The sequence below is a fragment of the Myxocyprinus asiaticus genome, chromosome 14, assembly GCF_019703515.2.
Source record: "Myxocyprinus asiaticus isolate MX2 ecotype Aquarium Trade chromosome 14, UBuf_Myxa_2, whole genome shotgun sequence".
NCBI classification, from domain to species: Eukaryota; Metazoa; Chordata; class Actinopteri; order Cypriniformes; family Catostomidae; genus Myxocyprinus; species Myxocyprinus asiaticus.
In genome coordinates, this window is record NC_059357.1 from 35,924,334 (window position 1) to 35,942,598 (window position 18,265).

The following is an 18,265-nucleotide window of genomic DNA, read 5'->3' on the forward strand; positions in this document are numbered from 1 at the left end:
AAAATCGACCTAAATGTGTGTCACTGAAGAGGGCCCCATCCCTGTACTTTGCCTAGGGCCCCCAGATCACTAAATCCGCCCCTGTGGGTGTGTGTGTGTGTGTGTATATATATATATATATATATATATATATATATATATATATATATATATATATATATTAAACTTATAATAATAAACTATTATTGTTTCAGCAGTCCCCTACCTGATCTTCTGAATATTTTCTTGATAATCAAGATGTATTGGATGAAGTACTCGTTTTAGCACTGTACAGTGTACAATGGCGATCTCTAGTGGTAATGTTTGGTATTTCGGACCAAACTGAAAGGAATACGTGACAGCGCTCAAGGAAACGGTGTCATACAAGAGACGGTCCAGTGCTCTTGTTTTTAAATGCTAGATACTTAACCGAGTGACTGAAGGATGAGTCGAATGAGTGAAGAAGTTGAGGTATAGTATTTATTATTCGGTTACACAGACAATTAAACCCCCTTCTGATATTTTATTTGGGATAATAATAGGCAATGTTAATGTAGGAAGTAGAACAATGCAATGCTACTTCCTTAACACTTTGATGTCCCAGCGAATGTTATTATGTATTGTGAACCACATGATTTGATTTCTTGCAAGAAGAAGGGCCTTTTTTTTATTCATATAGGCAAGAAAAACACGTGCCCAAAGTTATACCATATCACACTGAATAAAGTTTTAAAATCAACGTAAATACCTTTTACTCCCTACTTAGTTGGAAAAGAGTGTCAGGCGACTGAGAGAGATGTTTCATGGCCGTATTGAGATTGAAAAGGCTGTGATCCTCATGCGACGCTACGCAAACAACCATCGAATGGTGGCGATGTGGGTCGTGCTAATGGCAGATGATGACAGAGGTAAAGTGCAAAGTTTTCAAGAACAAGTGTCTCCTTTTTGTCGTTGCATAGCGTTTAATGTTGAATTAAAACAAGAATTTGTATTAGATTTTTAAATTTTGTACATTTCTAATCATATTAAGGACTATAAATAGACATATTTTGAACTGAACTCTCTTACAACGTTAGTAGGGTAAGTTAAACAACATCGAACATCTTTAATAACAATACAGTAATATTACTGACTTGAACTCTTTACCTTGTAAAGCCTGACATATGAAAGAATTGTCAGAAAATTCCATTTTTGACATTAAACTTTTTTTTAAGGACCATTAGACAAACTATGAAAAGAAATCATTAAACAATTGCATCTTTTTTTTTTAATTATTTATTTATTTTATTTATTTAATTGTTTTATGTGTCACATTTTATACATTAGGCTTTAAAGATAATTATCATCCTGAGGCCCAGCAATTCATTTTTGTGTAGGACATTTGTTATTTAAATTTTCCTTACCCATACATGCTACATTGGTAAATCTTGGGGTATTATCAGAGGACTCCCTGGGCTTTTCAGGGTTTGGCCATGACAACTTTCTCTCCTTGGTCTATAAATATGGACTGAAATGTATCGTAGTTCAATTCAGCACATCAAATACAACATTAATAAAATATAATTTTTTAATAAACAATTTTTATCATATGTATTTTATGCAACAAACTCTATAGTGACATTTAAAAAAGGGAAATTGTAAAACTTTTTTTCGCTGGGTTTCAGGAACTTATGGTAAGATGACATCATAATAGTTTGTAATGTAAAATAATGAGATCTTTAATGACAGAGCAGGCTGCATATATGAAAATACACAGAAATATTAGTTCACAATTCAATATATCTTATAAAATGTATATGTCAGAATTTTAAAAGCTATGTGATTTTTTATTTTTTATTTATTTTTTATTTTTTTGTGGTTGGCATGAATTGAATGTAATGGTGATTGAGAGAGATGCCTCAAAAGTCTGTTGTATCATATTTGATACATGCATTTAAAAGGGGGGTTTTCAATAAAGTAATATACAAAATTTTAACCAAGCACAAGTTGCTTATATTCAGCAAATACTCATTTTAAAATATCAGTAACAATATAATCATTACTGTCACTTTTACTTTACTAAAATACGCTGTCATTTATCCTAAAATACAGTTCTGAAAAAATTTTAGAGACCACTGCAAAATTATCAGTTTCTGTGGATTTACTATTTTATTTTTTTCCTGGAAGAAAACTTGCTTCCTTCTGCTCTGACAATGGTCCCCAACTCTGAGATTGGTTTTTTCAGCAGGACAATGCTCCATGCCACACAGCTAGGTCAATCAAGGTGTGAATGGAGGAGCACCAAATCAAGACCCTGTCATGGCCAGCCCAATCTCCAGACCTGAACCCAATTGAAAACCTCTGGAATGTGATCAAGAGGAAGATGGATGGCGACAAGCCATCAAACAAAGCCGAGCTGCTTGAATTTTTGCATCAGGACTGGCATAAAGTCTCCCTACAGCAATGTGAAAGACTGGTAGAGAGCATGCCAAGATGCATGAAAGCTGTGATTGAAAATCAGGGTTATTCCACCAAATATTGATTTCTGAACTCTTCCTGAACTAAGTTAAAACATTAGTATTTTGTTGTTTAAAAATGAATATGAACTTGTTTTCTTTACATTATTTGAGGTCTGAAAACACTGCATCTTTTTTGTTAATTTGACCAGTTGTCATTTTCTGCTAATAAATGCTCTTAATGACAATATTTTTATTTGGAATTTGGGAGAAATGTTGTCAGTACTTTATAGAATAATACAAAAATGTTTATTTTACTCAAAGACATATCTATAAATAGTAAATCCAGAGAAACTGATAATTTTGCAGTGGTCTCTTACATTTTTTCAGAGCTTTATATCGATATAATATTGAAACCACTTTTATTTTCACAAATAACCACTAGATAATGCCATAAACATGTGTAACTTATATACCATAGGTTGTTTGGCTCGTCAGCTTGAACAGAGAGTGAAGCAGGAGCTGTCAAAAGTTGTGTGTTAAATCTGATGCACACAGCGTTATAGGGTTAACGTTTATAAATGCAGCAATACATTCAGATCTGTTTTAGTTGGTTTAGCTCTTGTAAATTAAGCTAAATTCAGTCAGTTGAGTTGACTAAATGTTTCTGAACTATTTCTCTTTGAATATGTGTGTAGGCCATTGTTTGTTTTTGTACTTTACTATTATTATGCATTTTTTTAATGTATTTCTTGTATTTAGAACTGGATGATGATGACAAGACAGTGCTAACTGACCCTGTAGTGCAGGTGCAGCTATCTGTCTATCCATCTGTCTGTCTGTCTGTCTGTCCGTCCGTCCATCCGTCTGTCTGTCTGTCTATCTAGTTAGATAATTTTGATTTGTTTGATATTTTTGGTCTGTATAAAATAGTTTTGATGACTTTACCATTATTCTAAAAGCTGGAAAATAGTCATAATTAAGAATGAATAAGTGTTTTTAAATTGTTGGATGGTACTGTATTGTATATAATACTGTATTACCATTGAATACTTTCTATACTGTCTTATAGAATGTGGTTATAAAACTCAAGGCTGATGAAAGACAGCAGGTAACATCCAAATATACATTTTTTAAAGATGAAAGAACCCGTAATTGCTGTCTACCTGTTTTTTAATTGTATAATGAAAGTCAAGGTGTAATCATTATAAATCTGTAGGAAGAAAAAACAGCCAAGCCATCTGGATCCAGTGGTGCCCGTCCTTCAGCACAAGTAAGGAGTTTCCCTGTTTGTATGTGTATTTACAGGACACATAAAACGTCATGTTACACTGAAGTCTTACACAGAATCTCTCCTCTTCTAACTCAGGCAAAGAAAAATCGAAATGACGACAAGGATATATTGGTTAGTCTCTTTGCATTGGCTACTTATTTAACTTACTGTATATACAAATAAACCAGTTAAAGATGATTTGTGTAGTTAATTTTAATGTCAAAATACATTTTACAGTCCCAGATTACATTAATATGCAAACACAGCTACAAGTAAGCCATTTGTACCTGTAGGTTGTTTTCTGCAAAAGTAAACATTGTGGCTTTGTGGCACTATCAAAACATTGCTTTTTTATTTAAGCATCCCAACCAGTCCTACATGTCATCTTCTGGCTTTACCAATCAATGGCCTGAGTTTGAGTCAAATCTGTTTGATCTGTTTTGAAAACTTTTCTGTTTGTTGATGCTAGCAGTGAAGAAATTACACACTTCACCTGTTATACTGAAGAGCTGTAGGTTTACTGTAAACAGTGTGGATTAACATGCATGGACATGCTTGCAGGAGCTCAGGGCACGTCTAAGAGTTCTGCCATTAACAGAGGAGAACAAACGGATGTTTGACCAGGCGCAGGCAAACCAGATCCCTGCTGTCACACATCAGTTTGCCTGCGAGTCATGTGATAGGGACTGGTGGAGACGTGTGACACAGAGGAAAAGGGTAAGACTTCTAACAACACCTTTTAGAGGCTCAGATCACATGTGAAGTACTTGAGTAATTGTACTTCATTACTATACGTACCGTTAAGCATTATTAAAGGAATGTGTACTTTACTCATGTACTGTTGGAAGTGAATAATTGTACTTCTACTCAATAACATTCTCAAAGCAAAAATCATACTTTTACTCCTTACAATTTCCTTTAGACCCCTAAAGTACATATTACTACATACCTTATTAAAGTAATTTTAAAGTAAATTTTTTATTTAAAAAATTGTCCATCTTATTGTGCCAACAAACCAATTAAATTACTCTCCCATGGATCTTTACTTTACTTTCACTTCACACTTTAAGCTCGGATCGTCCCCACGAGAAAAAACTACAGTTTTGGCCAACACAAAATAGCTTTCTTTGCTAAATGATACCTAAGAAGCTGTAATTTACAATGCATGTAGGTATTATGACAAAAACTGAACAAGTGCTTTGAAATTTGCAGACAAACCAGAAGTGTTACGTTTTATAATTTATTAATAATTTTGCACTGTACATTTTATTGTAATCGGTAAAAAAATCAAACTGATCAAATAGCCATGTGTCATATGTTGTTGGAAAGCTCACAAAGAATAGAATACAACCAGCCTATATGTTTTACTCACAGACAAAAATATAATGAAATCTTGCTAAGTACATCTCTTTGACATACATGTGACATGTAAACAGGTGTTGCTTATATGCTGCTTTCTCGCTTTTATCTGCATCTGTCTAAAAAAAACGTTAGCTTTCTTGGATCAGAGTACTTAATCGGAAATGATGTAGTGCGTTGTCCAGCCTCATGGAATGCTAAACCAGTAGTATTAGGATTCAGATCACTGCAACCAGTTAAATATGGGCAGAGAGGATCATTCACTCTAATTACATATGGCCACCAGGAGACGGTGCCATGTACATAACAAAGGCTCAATAATGGCTCAGATGACACAGAATGGAACTGAATGAGATCTCGTTACTCATGCCTGCATGATTTGTAGAGAGAGCATACCTTTAATAAATTATTTTTGTAATGCTATAACTTTGATTGCTAGTCGTATCAACACAAAATTTTACTCAGTAACGGGAGACATGATTGGGAACAAAACAAAAGCAGCTTTTCAGAGCTACCTTATTTACACCCTGATATATATAATGTCAAATCTGAAAAATAATAAGAAAAAAAGCTAATTCAGTTTCTTAGGATGAAAATCTCAGAATTTATCATAATCTATATTATTAAAAAATGTGAAAAGTTTTCTTTAAAATATTACCAAACAACTGACCCTCCTTTTTTTTTTTTTTGGTCGAGGTATAGGCCTTTAATTTTGGGCATGCCACTGAAAACAGGAAATCTTTAAAAACACCTTCATAGCTTAAAGGGTTAAAACAGCAAATATAATGGATTTCAATATAAAATGTAATGTTTACCTTAAATGTGTACTATTAAATGTGTAAACATTTGTTATTTTATTTAAGTATGTTTATGTGAGATAAATGTAATTTAGTACAATTTTGACACAGTTCCCATATTTACATTTCAATTTCTGTGCTTTGTATACCTCTTGAACCCAGGCACAGTGCTGTCATGAGAAACCAAGTATGCAAAGAAATATAGTTTTAGTATTCAACTGTACACATGTGCATTATTAGGAACCTATATAATAAATTTGGTTTGTTGTAGGTGTCACGCTGCCATCGATGTAAAAAGAAATATGACCCTGTACCAGCTGACAAAATGTGGGGTATCGCCGAGTTTCACTGTCCAAACTGCTCTCGCTCATTCATGTAAGACATTAACTTTATGCATAATATAGCATGTAGTGTTTTTAGTTTTGTTTTTGTTTTTCAGCTAATAGATGTTGTGTAGATACCATCAGGTAATGATTTTTCTTTTGAAATTTGGAGCTTTGTATTAAAAACTTTTTTTTAGGGGTTTTGGTCGGATGGATGGACGTTCCCCTTGTTACGGCTGTCGCTCAGCCATATTTCCAACAAGGATTGTGCCACCAAAGAAGAACAGGATGATGCCTGGACCCAGAAGAAAAAATCAGCACAGCTGCTTAGCTGAAGACTGTTTTAATAGAATGGGTAATATGATGTTATTTGACATAATGACCACTAGAGGTTTTGCACACACCCTTGCCTTGTGAACTTTTCAGCTTGTAGTCCAAAAACCCTGAAGAGAATTCGCTATGATATCCCTCAAGTGAAACCAGCTTTTATTACAAACAACCGAGGCAACATTAAATGTTAGACAAAGAGATAACAGACTACACGTTAAAGAACTTATCAGCTTGCGCCATGTAGAGTTTCAGTACTGAACTCAGGATCATTAAGAGAAAAGGGTTCTTCATATTTCATTCAGAGTGCATGGAGCACAATTCTTTGTTGTTTGTCCTTGGTGCTATCTGATATTTTTTTGTTCATGGTTGTAGAACTATTGGGCGTAGCTGTATGTTTGAATTCTCCAAGCCATTATGGATCAAAAGAGTTAATTCCACTCACATTTGAGAGCATACCTTTAATAAATTCTTTTTGTAATGCTATAACTTTGATTGCTTAGTCATATCAATATAAACCAACGCCTAAACCTACCCGATAGTGTTTTAAAAGCAAATTGGACATGAAAAGTACATTTACTGAAGCAACCACGTCATTTCGTGTCGCTTCAATGGCGCTTTCGCTTCACTTTTGCAATGAGCGTCCTTGGCTGGGCTTGAGGCTCAGTCCAAATTCCAACACTCTTGTCAGGTGAGCTACAGCAGAAGTTAATAACACTGGAATAAGTGTGTAAATGTTCATGAGCCTGTAATTCAAGCATTAAAATGGGATGTTTTACAAATGACGTGTTAGAGTAAAAGTGTTTTCATATAACATAGCAGTGTGTGAGTAATACATTGAAAAATAAGTGTTTATAAAGTCCTAAACAGCCATAGTACCCATGATTTGTGTGAAAGTGTATAAAACGCACAGTTGTTGTAGCGCCTTTAGTGTTATTACACCAAGAAACTGCAGCAAAAATTAGAAAGCGGCATGTAAAACTCAGTTTGCAAAAATGTAGATTATAGTAACATTCATTCTATGAGACTAGGTTGGAGAAACTGTAACCCTATCCCTACCTCTAAACCTAACCTTTACCAATCAGATGGCACTTTCCTAATAAATATGAAGATATCTTCCCCTGCCATCCTATGTTTTAGAAATCCTTGCATGGGCTATTGCTTGATATTAACCAATTGTTTTATGTTACTGTTAAAAGTAATGCAGCCTTTCTAAAATCTTGCCAATAATAAATGCTGAAATGCCCATTCTCCCTATACAATCATTTCTCCATGGATAAAATCTTGCCTGTTTTTTCTTTGTTTCATTCAGAAATTGGACACATTATGGAGTGGGTTGTGATTGCCATGTTATGTTGCCTATAAATCCTAAGCATTTACATTTTACAAGAAATGTGATTATATTCAGTCACTTTGCATGTTTGTCTTACCTAGAGCCCCATGTGCCTGGTACCGAATGCGTCCACCCACGTAGCAGACAGAAGAACCGAAAGCCGCGGGTGGTGTACCCTAGCCCTGCTCATATAAGCAGTGGATCCACTGTAAACACCTGCCTGAGTCAGGGCAGTCTTCTGGACAGCCTGAACGAGCTCATCCTGGATGACATTGAAGAGGAGTCTGATGAAGAGTCAGACAGCAGCAGCTGAGGCAGCTCAATTATTGCAACATGGCTTTCACCTCTTAAACTATCTTAATTGAACAATGTTGCTTTGAGTGGCACAGGCTCTTATGATATAATTTCAAGTTATTTACTCAGAGTAACAAATGTGTGACTAAAAAGCAGTCTGAATGATTAATTGTACTACAGGCTGCATGAATACTGTGGCAAAAAGATTTTTGACCTTCTTTTTGACGCACTTATGGGGAAATATTCATCATATTTTAAGAGTTCAATTTTGTTTGCCTATATTGGTAAAAAAAATTGTTGCCGGCTGCATAAAATGACAACTTTAAAACTAAGTAGATGCCTCTGGTAAACATGTACATCATTAAACGAACCCGCAACTAGCACTTCTAATTTTTTTAATTCCCTAGCCCCCCATACTGTTAGTTGGTAAATCTTTTTGGCACCAAATCATTATGTTTCCCTCTTATATGACTAATGATTAGTGCTGCTATTGTTTGCCTTCTCAAATGAAATATAGGCCACACTTGAGATCCAATATCAAATTACACAACACACCAAAAATCATAGTTATCCAACTATTCAGCTTATTGAACTCTATTCAGCTTGTCAAACTGATTCTTTCTTTTATGAACTCTTTTTTTTAGGTTTAATTTTTTTTTAAATCCTCTTTGTTTCATATTACACTTCACACAGCTAACAAAAGACAGCCACTTACAAAGGAAATCCAAACCACTCCTGATGAATAACATGTGGTGTTTTATCAGTCTTTCATAACAAACTGTCAAAAGTACATAAGTGTTGGATTGTGTCCTCCATTTAAAAATTTCCTCCTAACTGAAAATCTGTTCATTTGCTGGATAAAGATTTCAGGAACACATGTAGGGATAGATTATGGCTAAAGTCAAAACCAAAAAGGCTTATAATGTTATTATGTAAAATAATGTCATAATAAAAAGTGGAAAAAGAAGGAGCTTTGATGTGCAGATCTGTTGACCCATTTTGTTTTGCCTTTGCTATTATAACTTTGTCTGTACATAATTACATTATGATAAACAACCACCAATAAAAAAAAAAAAAACATTGTTATTTATTATAACAGATGTGAGTGGAATGAACTCTTTTGATCCATAATGGCTTGGAGAATTCAAACACACAGCTACGCCCAATAGTTCTACAACCATGAACAAAAAGATATCAGATAGCACCAAGGACAAACAACAAAGAATTGTGCTCCATGCACTCTGAATGAAATATGAAGAACCCTTTTCTCTTAATGATCCTGAGTTCAGTACTGAAACTCTACTTGGCGCAAGCTGATAGGTTCTTTAACGTGTAGTCTGTTATCTCTTTGTCTAACATTTAATGTTGCCTCGGTTGTTTGCAATAAAAGCTGGTTTCACTGGAGCGCTCTACGAGAGTTTTCTGTCTGAAACCTTCCTCCTCCCAAGCACCACTGGTCTAGATCTGCTTCAGGGGGGTTGTATGTGTCTAATTGTGCAGCAGCAGAAGCATGTCTGTGTGTTTTAGCAGTAACAAATCTTCATACTTGCTCTGCAGTAGCAGCGCAACTAGTCTGCCAAGACCAAACCTACCAACTTGTCATATCCATTATATTCATGAATGAACTTTAATAAAGCTAATAATTAACTAATAACTCAAATGAAAAACATATAGTTCTGAGCGTCAAAGAGGATTTAACTTCCAACTATGATACCATAACAGGCACAGCTTGTAAATATATCACTGACAGCTGAAGTTTGGACAAACTTGATGCTTTGACACAACACAATTTAACAGTCTAAATCTTCATATATTTTATATTATGTATAATGTCCTTTGCAACCATAATTATTTCTATAATAAAACAAAATGAATGCTACAAAAAATGAATAAATGCTAAAATGAGAGTCACCATTAGAGAAATACAAGCAAAAAGTTAAAGAAAAAAATGGTTTGTAATGTACTGGATTCTCAACAGAGCCAAAACACCTCAGTCTATTTTTAAAAGGCAAAGATTTTCTGCTGATCACCGGAAAAATAATAAAAATGCATTTATTTACACCAGTTAATCCTTTCCTATGGATTAGGAAAAGTCATTCGTCCCCTGCTGGGCTCTAGAGACAGCATGCTGCTTTTAACAGTTTCCAAGAAGTTAAACAATATTGACATTAAGCCTACTTAAACACCTGGATATCTGTCAAGTTTACAGAGTTTTGTGGTCAGTCTGTGGTCAAAGGTTATGTTTGTTTATTTTACAGCAATGCTCTCATATTTAACTTCCACTGACAGGCTGACAGTATCAAAAATGTATCAGTATCGTAACATTACTTTTGCATTTATTCTTTTAGCAGAAACTTTTATCCAAAGCGACTTACAAATGAGGAATACAGCATAAGAGATTTATACTAAGAAGCCAATAAAATGAAAAGTGCTGCAATACAAAGTTTCAAATTGCTCAGAGAAGAGACAGTGGGTGCATTAGTAGGACTGGATCAAGTGCTCACAGAACACAAACACAACATAAACACAATTTGGTCTAAATTTAGGCCAGAGGTAGGTAATTAGTTTCCCACCTAGTAAGAGCTCTATAAAAATAAACCATTCATTTTCTTAGTAAGTAACCAGAAATCATCCATTACATAGAAATGTGATCAATCCCATGTTCAGACAAAAGCCTGTTCATTAGATAAGCATATCTGCTGTCTGTCAATATTTAGGAGCAAAACATATTTCGAAACATTGCACCTGGTTGCATTTGGCAGTCAAATAATCTATTCAAAAGGGCTTTCAACAACAACAAGGATGAAAAAAATAAATAAATGAAATACTGTCCCTAGTGGAGAAGACAATAGAAAAACTCTTACTTAACATGCTTACATGACTAGAAGGTTGGTGGGCGGGAACAGCTTTCATAACATTATATGTATAAAAAGACACTGCAGACACACGTGCTCATGCTTCTGCTGAGAACAGCCTGAAGAGACAGCATACAACATGTAAGTACTAAAACTTCAATGCCGTACACTATCATTTACTGTATAAACAGCAGCAGCATCATAAAAAGTACCAACTGAACAAGCTATTCCTACAGTACCTTAAAGAGATGGTTCACCCAAATATGAAAATTGTGAAGACCCTCATGTTGTTCCAAACCTATATGACTTTCTTTCTTTTGTGAAACATGATGTTAGTCAGAATGTTAGGGACTGTTTAAGTCCCCATTCACTTTCATTGCATCTTTTTTTCCGTATGATGAAAGTTAATAGTGACTGAGGATATCAGTCCCTAACATTCTGCCTATCATCATCTTTTGTGTTCCACGGGTGAGTAAATGATGACAGAATTTTTGGGTGAACTGTTCCTGTAAATGTAACCTTCAAATTATAATACATTATTTTGCTTTTTTAATGTTTTAAAGGATTTGCCTGACAGGAGTGATCGTGTTGCTCTTAACAGTGACTGTTGAGGGAAGGGTTGGGTGAGTCCTGTTTTCTTTCCAGGCATCAAAATAGCCAATGAGTCACCTCTAAAAACATGTACATGTACATGTCATTTTTGATATATTGTATTTGCACCTCTCAGAAACTCAAGTAGTCCGTCCAGTTTTTGCACAGAGACTAAGGAATGCTTTCTCTTTGACTTGGTGTGTGTGGGAGATGGTTATGAGGTGAGACACGAGATTCAACAATAGAGATTAAAGTGCTTAATGCACAGAGTAAAAATTAAATGAAGAAGACAGACTCAAACACATCAACATGGACATATCAATTAGATTAACTCATTTTATCTTTAAGGTACGCCACTATGATGCTGCTAAGTGGGTGACCGCAGAAGCTGAATCCTATTTCATGGAAATAGCAATGCCAAGAGCCTTCAGGAAACTTTTCAAATACATCACTGGAGAAAATGAGGCTGGTGAGATAACTGTGATACAGAGTGTTTGTATGTTATCAGTATGTAGTCTTTGCTGTTTGGTATTCATGGCAATGAAGCCTATTTTAGGACCATTAAGGTTCCCTACTTTCTACTTTTAAAGGCTTTGAATTCCCAGTATTCTCAATGGTGATTCTCATTAGATTATCTCTCTTTTTTATTAAATTAGAATAAATTACAGTACATAAATACTCTACAATTTTAATTATTTATCTTTTTTTCACATTACAGTAATGAGAATAACATTTGTTTTACTGTTATGAGAATGTGAGAGGGGGTTGCTTAATTATAAGGAAAACAACACAAAAAAATCTTAAAGTTTCTAAAATATGATTCGGACATGTTCTTGATAGGTTTGTATGGTACTTTAATCATGGCATGGAAGAAAAAATAGAACAGGCAATCGAAATCTCGCAATTGTGACTTTGTGTGTCATCATTAATGAGTTAATGATTAATGTGAGATATAAACATTCAATTATGAGATATACAGTCACGATTACGAGAAATAAAGTCACAGTAAATATGATATCAGATATATTAATAAGATATAAACTTGCAATTGCAAGAAATAGTTGCAATTGCAAGATATAAACTAGTAATTGCATGATATAAAGTTACATATGTCACAAATAAAGTCATAATGAAGACATTTTAGATATAAAGATGCAATTACTAGAAATAAAACTGCAATTGTGATATGAATTTGCAATTATGAGAAATAGTCGCAATTGCAAGATATGAACAATTGCGAGTAATAAAGTCACATGTACGAGATATAACGTTGAAATTCAGAAAAATAGTCACAATTACAAAAAATTAATTTGCAATTGCAAGATATAAACTCACAATTGCGAGAAATAGTCACATGTGCGAGATATGAAGTAGAAATTCTGCGAAATAAGGTTGCAATTCCAAGAAATAAAGTCGCAATTCCGAGAAATAGTCACAGTTGCGAAAAATAAAAGTTGCAGTTGCAAGATAAAAACTCACAATTACGAGAAATAAGGTCGCAATATGTGAGATATGAAGTCGAAATTCATCGAAATAAGGTCGCAGTTACAAAAAATAAAGTTGCTTTGCAAGATATACATTTACATTTATGAGAAATAGTCACAATTGCGAAAAATAAAGTTGCAATTGCAAGATATAAACTCACAATTGCGAGAACACGTGAGAGATATAAAGTCAAAATTCCGAGAAATAAGGTCGAAATGACGAGAAATTAAGTTGCAATATGCTGTCGCAATTACGAGAAATAATCACAATTGCAAAAAATAAAGTTGCAATTGTAAGATATAAATTTGCATTTGAGAGAAATAAAGTCACATGTGCGAGATATAAAGTTCAAATTCCGAGAAATAAGGTTGCAATTACAAGAAATAGGTGCAACTGCAAGATATAAAGTTACAATTATGAGAAATAATGTTGCAATTGAAGATATGAACTCACAATTGTGAAAAATAAAGTTGCAATTGCAAGATATAAATTCGCAATTGCGAGAAATAGTCACATGTGCAAGACAAAGTCGAAATTCCAAGAAGGTTGCAATTACAAGAAAAAAAGTCGCAATTAAAGATATGCACTCACAATTGCAAGAAATAGTTGCAATTGCAAGATATTATGTCGCAATTATGCAAAATAGTCACAATAGAAAAAAATAAAGTTGCAATTGCAAGATATAAAGTCGAAATTTCGAGAAATAAAGTTTCAATTACAAGAAATAGGTGCAATTGCAAGATATAGTCACAATCACGAGAAATAAAGTCACAATTGAAGATATTAACTCACAAATGCGAAAAATTAATTTTCAATTGCAAGATATAAATTCGTAATTCCGAGAAATAAAGTCACATGTGCGAGATATAAAGTCGAAATTCTGAGAAATAAGGTCGAAATGACAAGAAATTAAGTTGCAATATGCTGTCGCAATTACGAGAAATAGTCACAATTGCAAAAAATAAAGTTGCAATTGCAAGATATGCATTTGAGAGAAATAAAATCACATGTGCAAGATATAAAGTTGAAATTCCGAGAAATAAGGTTGCAATTACAAGAAATTAAGTTGCAATATGCTGTCGCAATTATGCAAAATAGTCACAATTGCAAAAAATAAAGTTGCAATTGCAAGATATAAACTTGCAATTCCGAGAAATAAAGTCACGTGCGAGATATAAATTCGAAATTCCGAGATATGCTGCCGCAAATATAAGAAATTCTGAGATATGAAGTTGCAATTACTAGAAATAAAGTTGCACTTGCGATATAAATGAGCATTTACGAGAAAAAAAGTTTCAATTGTGATATAAGGTTGCAATTACGCAAAATAAAGTCGCATTTGCAAAAATACATTTGCCATTGCAAGATATAAAGTTGCAATTATGAGAAATACAGTCACAATTACAAGTAAAGTCACAGTCAAAATTCTGAAATTTGAAGTTGCAATTGTTATATGAAGAAGAAATTACAAGAAATAAAGTTGCAATTACAAGAAATCAAGTATTTTTTTTATTATTATTTTACCTTTATTTAACCAGGCAAGCTACTAAAGAACAAAATTCTTATTTACAATAAAAGCCTGGAAAAGTATATATTATTATAAATTAGTTTAAATTATATTATATTATAAAGGCACCATTTAATCAAAATTTTTACCCTACTTATTTAGGTGCCAAGATTGACATGACTGCCCCGGTCCTCATTAAAGTTAAAGAAAGTGTGAGCATGTGGCAGTCATCAGTGTATGTGATGAGTTTCCTGCTCCCATCTGACTACCAGACCAACCCACCCAAACCTACTGATCCATCGGTATGTCACATTAAGGCCTTTCACACACTTAACATTAGATAGATTACTTTTTTATTATAAAAATTTTTTTTTATTGATTCATAAATTAACACAGAGGAAAAAACAACATATATATAGTGAATCAATCACTTTTAACATGAAACCCCCACTATATCCCCTCCCCCTACCAAACTCCCACCCCACCCTGACCCCCCCACGAACACCCCTGTAGTCAATAGAATATAGACACGCACAAAAAAAAAAACACAAAACTAAAACAACAAAATAAAGAAAATACAATAATCAAGTATAATTAAAAAAAATAAATAATTAAAAAAAACTCTAAATTACTCCCTCCAACGCCCCTCCTTGAGACTTGAGAAGTAATTGCCCAATTTCTTATTGAAAAGATCCCTAACTCCCATCCTTCTGCTCGACCCCTTCTCGAAGGCAGCCACCCTCCCAATCTCCACGCACCACTCTAGGAAAGAGGGTGCTCCATCCGACTTCCATCTCCTCAAAATAACCTGCCTCAAAACCAAATTTTGTATGTACTTATCCTCCAAATTTATGACCTCCCCATCTTCGAAAATACAGAGTCTGGGGCAGAACGAGATTTGAGTGTTCAACACAACACATACAAAACTTTGCACCTTCAGCCAAAATTCTTGGATTTTACGACACCCCCAAAAAACATGGGTGGTGTCTCCATCTTCTGAATGGCATCGCCAGCAGATGGGTGTGTCCTTATGACCAAGCCTATACAATTTAGAAGGGGTCCAATAAAATCTATGTAAAATCTTAAATTGCATAAGGCGCACCCTTGCATCTCTAGATGCAGACTTTATGTTTTTTAGAATCCTTGCCCACACTCCCTCCTCCAATAACAAATTTAAATCTTCCTCCCATAATATTTTGAGAGAATTTAAAGCTCCATCCCCCAGACTCTGAATTAACAGGGAGTAATACACTGATGCCTCATGACCCTTCCCAAAAGCAGTAATCACCACTTCCAGAGTATCTGCCGCTCTAGGGGGGTGTATGCTACTCCCAAAAACAGAGCAGAGCAGGTGGCACAGCTGTCAATACTTATAAAATTGAGATCTTGGAATCCCAAAATGTTGAATCAAATTTTCAAAAGATCTTAATACTCCACTCTCATATAGGTCAGCAAGTGTATTAACCCCCCTCACAATCCAATCTGACCAACAGAAAGGGGAATTATTAATACATAGTTTAGTGTTCAGCCATATGCTCGAGGCTACGTTTACATAAATATCCGAGTTAAACACTCTGGACACTTTTGTCCATATCGAGTGTAAATGCGAGATAACGGGGTGTAACTTAACTTCTCCGATTATTTTAATAGAAAGGCTTTGCAATGGTGAAATAGGGGCATGGGCTTCCTGTTCAATACAAAACCAGGGAGGGGCTCTCTCAGGTGGGAGCAACCAATGAGCCAAATGTCTGAGACCAAATGCATATAAATAAAAGTAAGAGAGGGGGACATCTATAGGGAGAGATTGTAGTAGGTATTTTTTTGTGTTTCTTATCTCAAGACAACCAAAGAATATTGACGACATTTCCACAGATGGACAAGCTGTTGTTAAAAACAATTTTATTTTCTTTGCCTGCTGTACTTGTCCAATCAATGTTATTAACTGCATGAATATGTGGAGAAGAAATTTCCACAGGTTTACCAATGTACAGTGTGAAATCTCGAAAAAATGACAACCCTGGATTAATTACTAACCCAAAAATATTAACAGAGTGAAGCATTAAAATGACCGTGGGTTGTCAAGTGTGAAAAGTCCAATTGATATTGTCCAATTGATATTGTCACTATTGTTTCTATTTAAATTAAAGGGTTTGTTTTACTTGTTCTTGATGGTGAACTCTATTTATTTGCAGGTATACCTTACAGACACCCCTGATATGAATGTGTACGTCAGGAGCTATGGTGGCTGGATGATATCAGTTGTCTCTAAATCACAGGCTCAGCGTCTAAAGACAGCACTAGACAATGTACAGGCATCCTACGAGACAGAGTATCACTATGATGTCGGCTATAACAGGTGCGCTTAGCTTTCAGCTTGAATTCAGGCTCTCTTCTGTTGTTTAGATGTTTTAGCATTCCTTTGCTCATCCTGTTATTTTGTGTATATGTGTCGTTGTGTGGTGTCTATGTGTGTTTTTCAGCCCAATGAAGATTGTGAACAGACACAATGAGGCGTGGTACATTGTTAAGGGTGAGCCTGTGTGCCCTAAACCTGAATAATGTCTCTGTGACTCCTCTGCAACAAGTCTGTAAAAGGTGACTGATTTAAATTATTAATAATAATAATAATAATAATAGCTTATCATGAATAACAATATGGAGAAGTAGGAAAATATGGAAAAGTATTGAAATAATTGTTAGGTAGGCTATTCTAACAAGAAATGTATTTGTTATTTGTTTCAGAGCAACATAGAGAAGGGAACTGCACTACATGTTTCCTGTATGTTTTAATGCAATTAGTAGGAGCAAGCTATACTGCTTGTTTAAATACTTAAACATTTGTTTAAAATGTAATGTTTTTTTTTTTGTTTGTTTGTTTTTTGTCTAGCTCCAAAGGGTGGTAGTTTGGTGTCAACATTTGTTTTTATAAAAATAAGAAAAATTCAAATAAAAAAAATCATGCATTTTATTTTTTTGCAGTATATGGGTCATAACATATGTTAAATGTTGTTTGATGCACATTTATCTACACATGAATATATAAGAAAAGTGCAAATGAGTGAGTAAATCTGAATGGTATTTGAAGCAAATGTTTTGCTGTAATTAAAATCAATCAATTAATACATAAATGTAAAAGATGGGAAAAGAGGAAAAATATAATAATAATAATAATAATAATAATAATAATAATAATAATAAATATGTAAATAAATGTCAGCACACTGACATTTATACAACTGCATTTCTAATAACCGCTATGTTTCAAACTCTTGTTTTTTTTTCCACGTAAATAAAAAAACAGACTTCAGAGGTCAAAACATTTGTTTAATAACTTCAACTTTGTTCAATAAATTTAATGGCAGTTTAATAACTGCTATTGTTTAATAAAATGTGGACCTTTAACTTCACTGCGTGTAGATGTTTACTCTTTTTTTTTTTTCCTAAGTGCACTTTGCATTGTGTCCTGCATCTTGGTTGGATGTGCAAACTTTTCTATAATTTCTACAAAAGGGAAACATTACCATATTGCCAAATTTAGCTGAATAGATGCTGTGGACACAATTATTGTCCAATGGTAAAAAGTTTCATTCAAAAGATGCTCAGATGTGGATAGCAATTTTAACCTGGAATGAAAATGTATTTACTACAGCACCACCTTGTGGCCAAATCTGCACCTTCACACCTTGTACAGTTGGCCAAATATACAG

At 34.2% G+C, this 18,265-nt stretch overlaps 2 protein-coding genes across 2 annotated transcripts; both read left to right on the top strand.

Moving 5' to 3' along the window:
- Nucleotides 1–320: 320 nt before the first annotated feature.
- shfl (shiftless antiviral inhibitor of ribosomal frameshifting) lies at nucleotides 321–9,412 on the top strand. The gene is made up of 10 exons (XM_051716785.1): nucleotides 321–450; nucleotides 746–887; nucleotides 3,177–3,223; nucleotides 3,487–3,525; nucleotides 3,634–3,687; nucleotides 3,784–3,819; nucleotides 4,249–4,404; nucleotides 6,115–6,218; nucleotides 6,364–6,521; nucleotides 7,928–9,412. Exons 1-10 carry the CDS (start codon nucleotides 424–426, stop codon nucleotides 8,137–8,139), a joined length of 975 nt encoding a protein of 324 aa, XP_051572745.1. The 5' UTR covers nucleotides 321–423; the 3' UTR covers nucleotides 8,140–9,412.
- Nucleotides 9,413–11,025: 1,613 nt separating this feature from the next.
- Nucleotides 11,026–17,965, top strand: soul5 (heme-binding protein soul5). The gene is made up of 8 exons (XM_051717559.1): nucleotides 11,026–11,116; nucleotides 11,539–11,598; nucleotides 11,703–11,787; nucleotides 11,915–12,035; nucleotides 14,721–14,860; nucleotides 16,751–16,914; nucleotides 17,039–17,153; nucleotides 17,301–17,965. Coding segments are annotated over exons 1-7 (651 nt in total). The 5' UTR covers nucleotides 11,026–11,114; the 3' UTR covers nucleotides 17,118–17,153; nucleotides 17,301–17,965.
- Nucleotides 17,966–18,265: the final 300 nt, after the last annotated feature.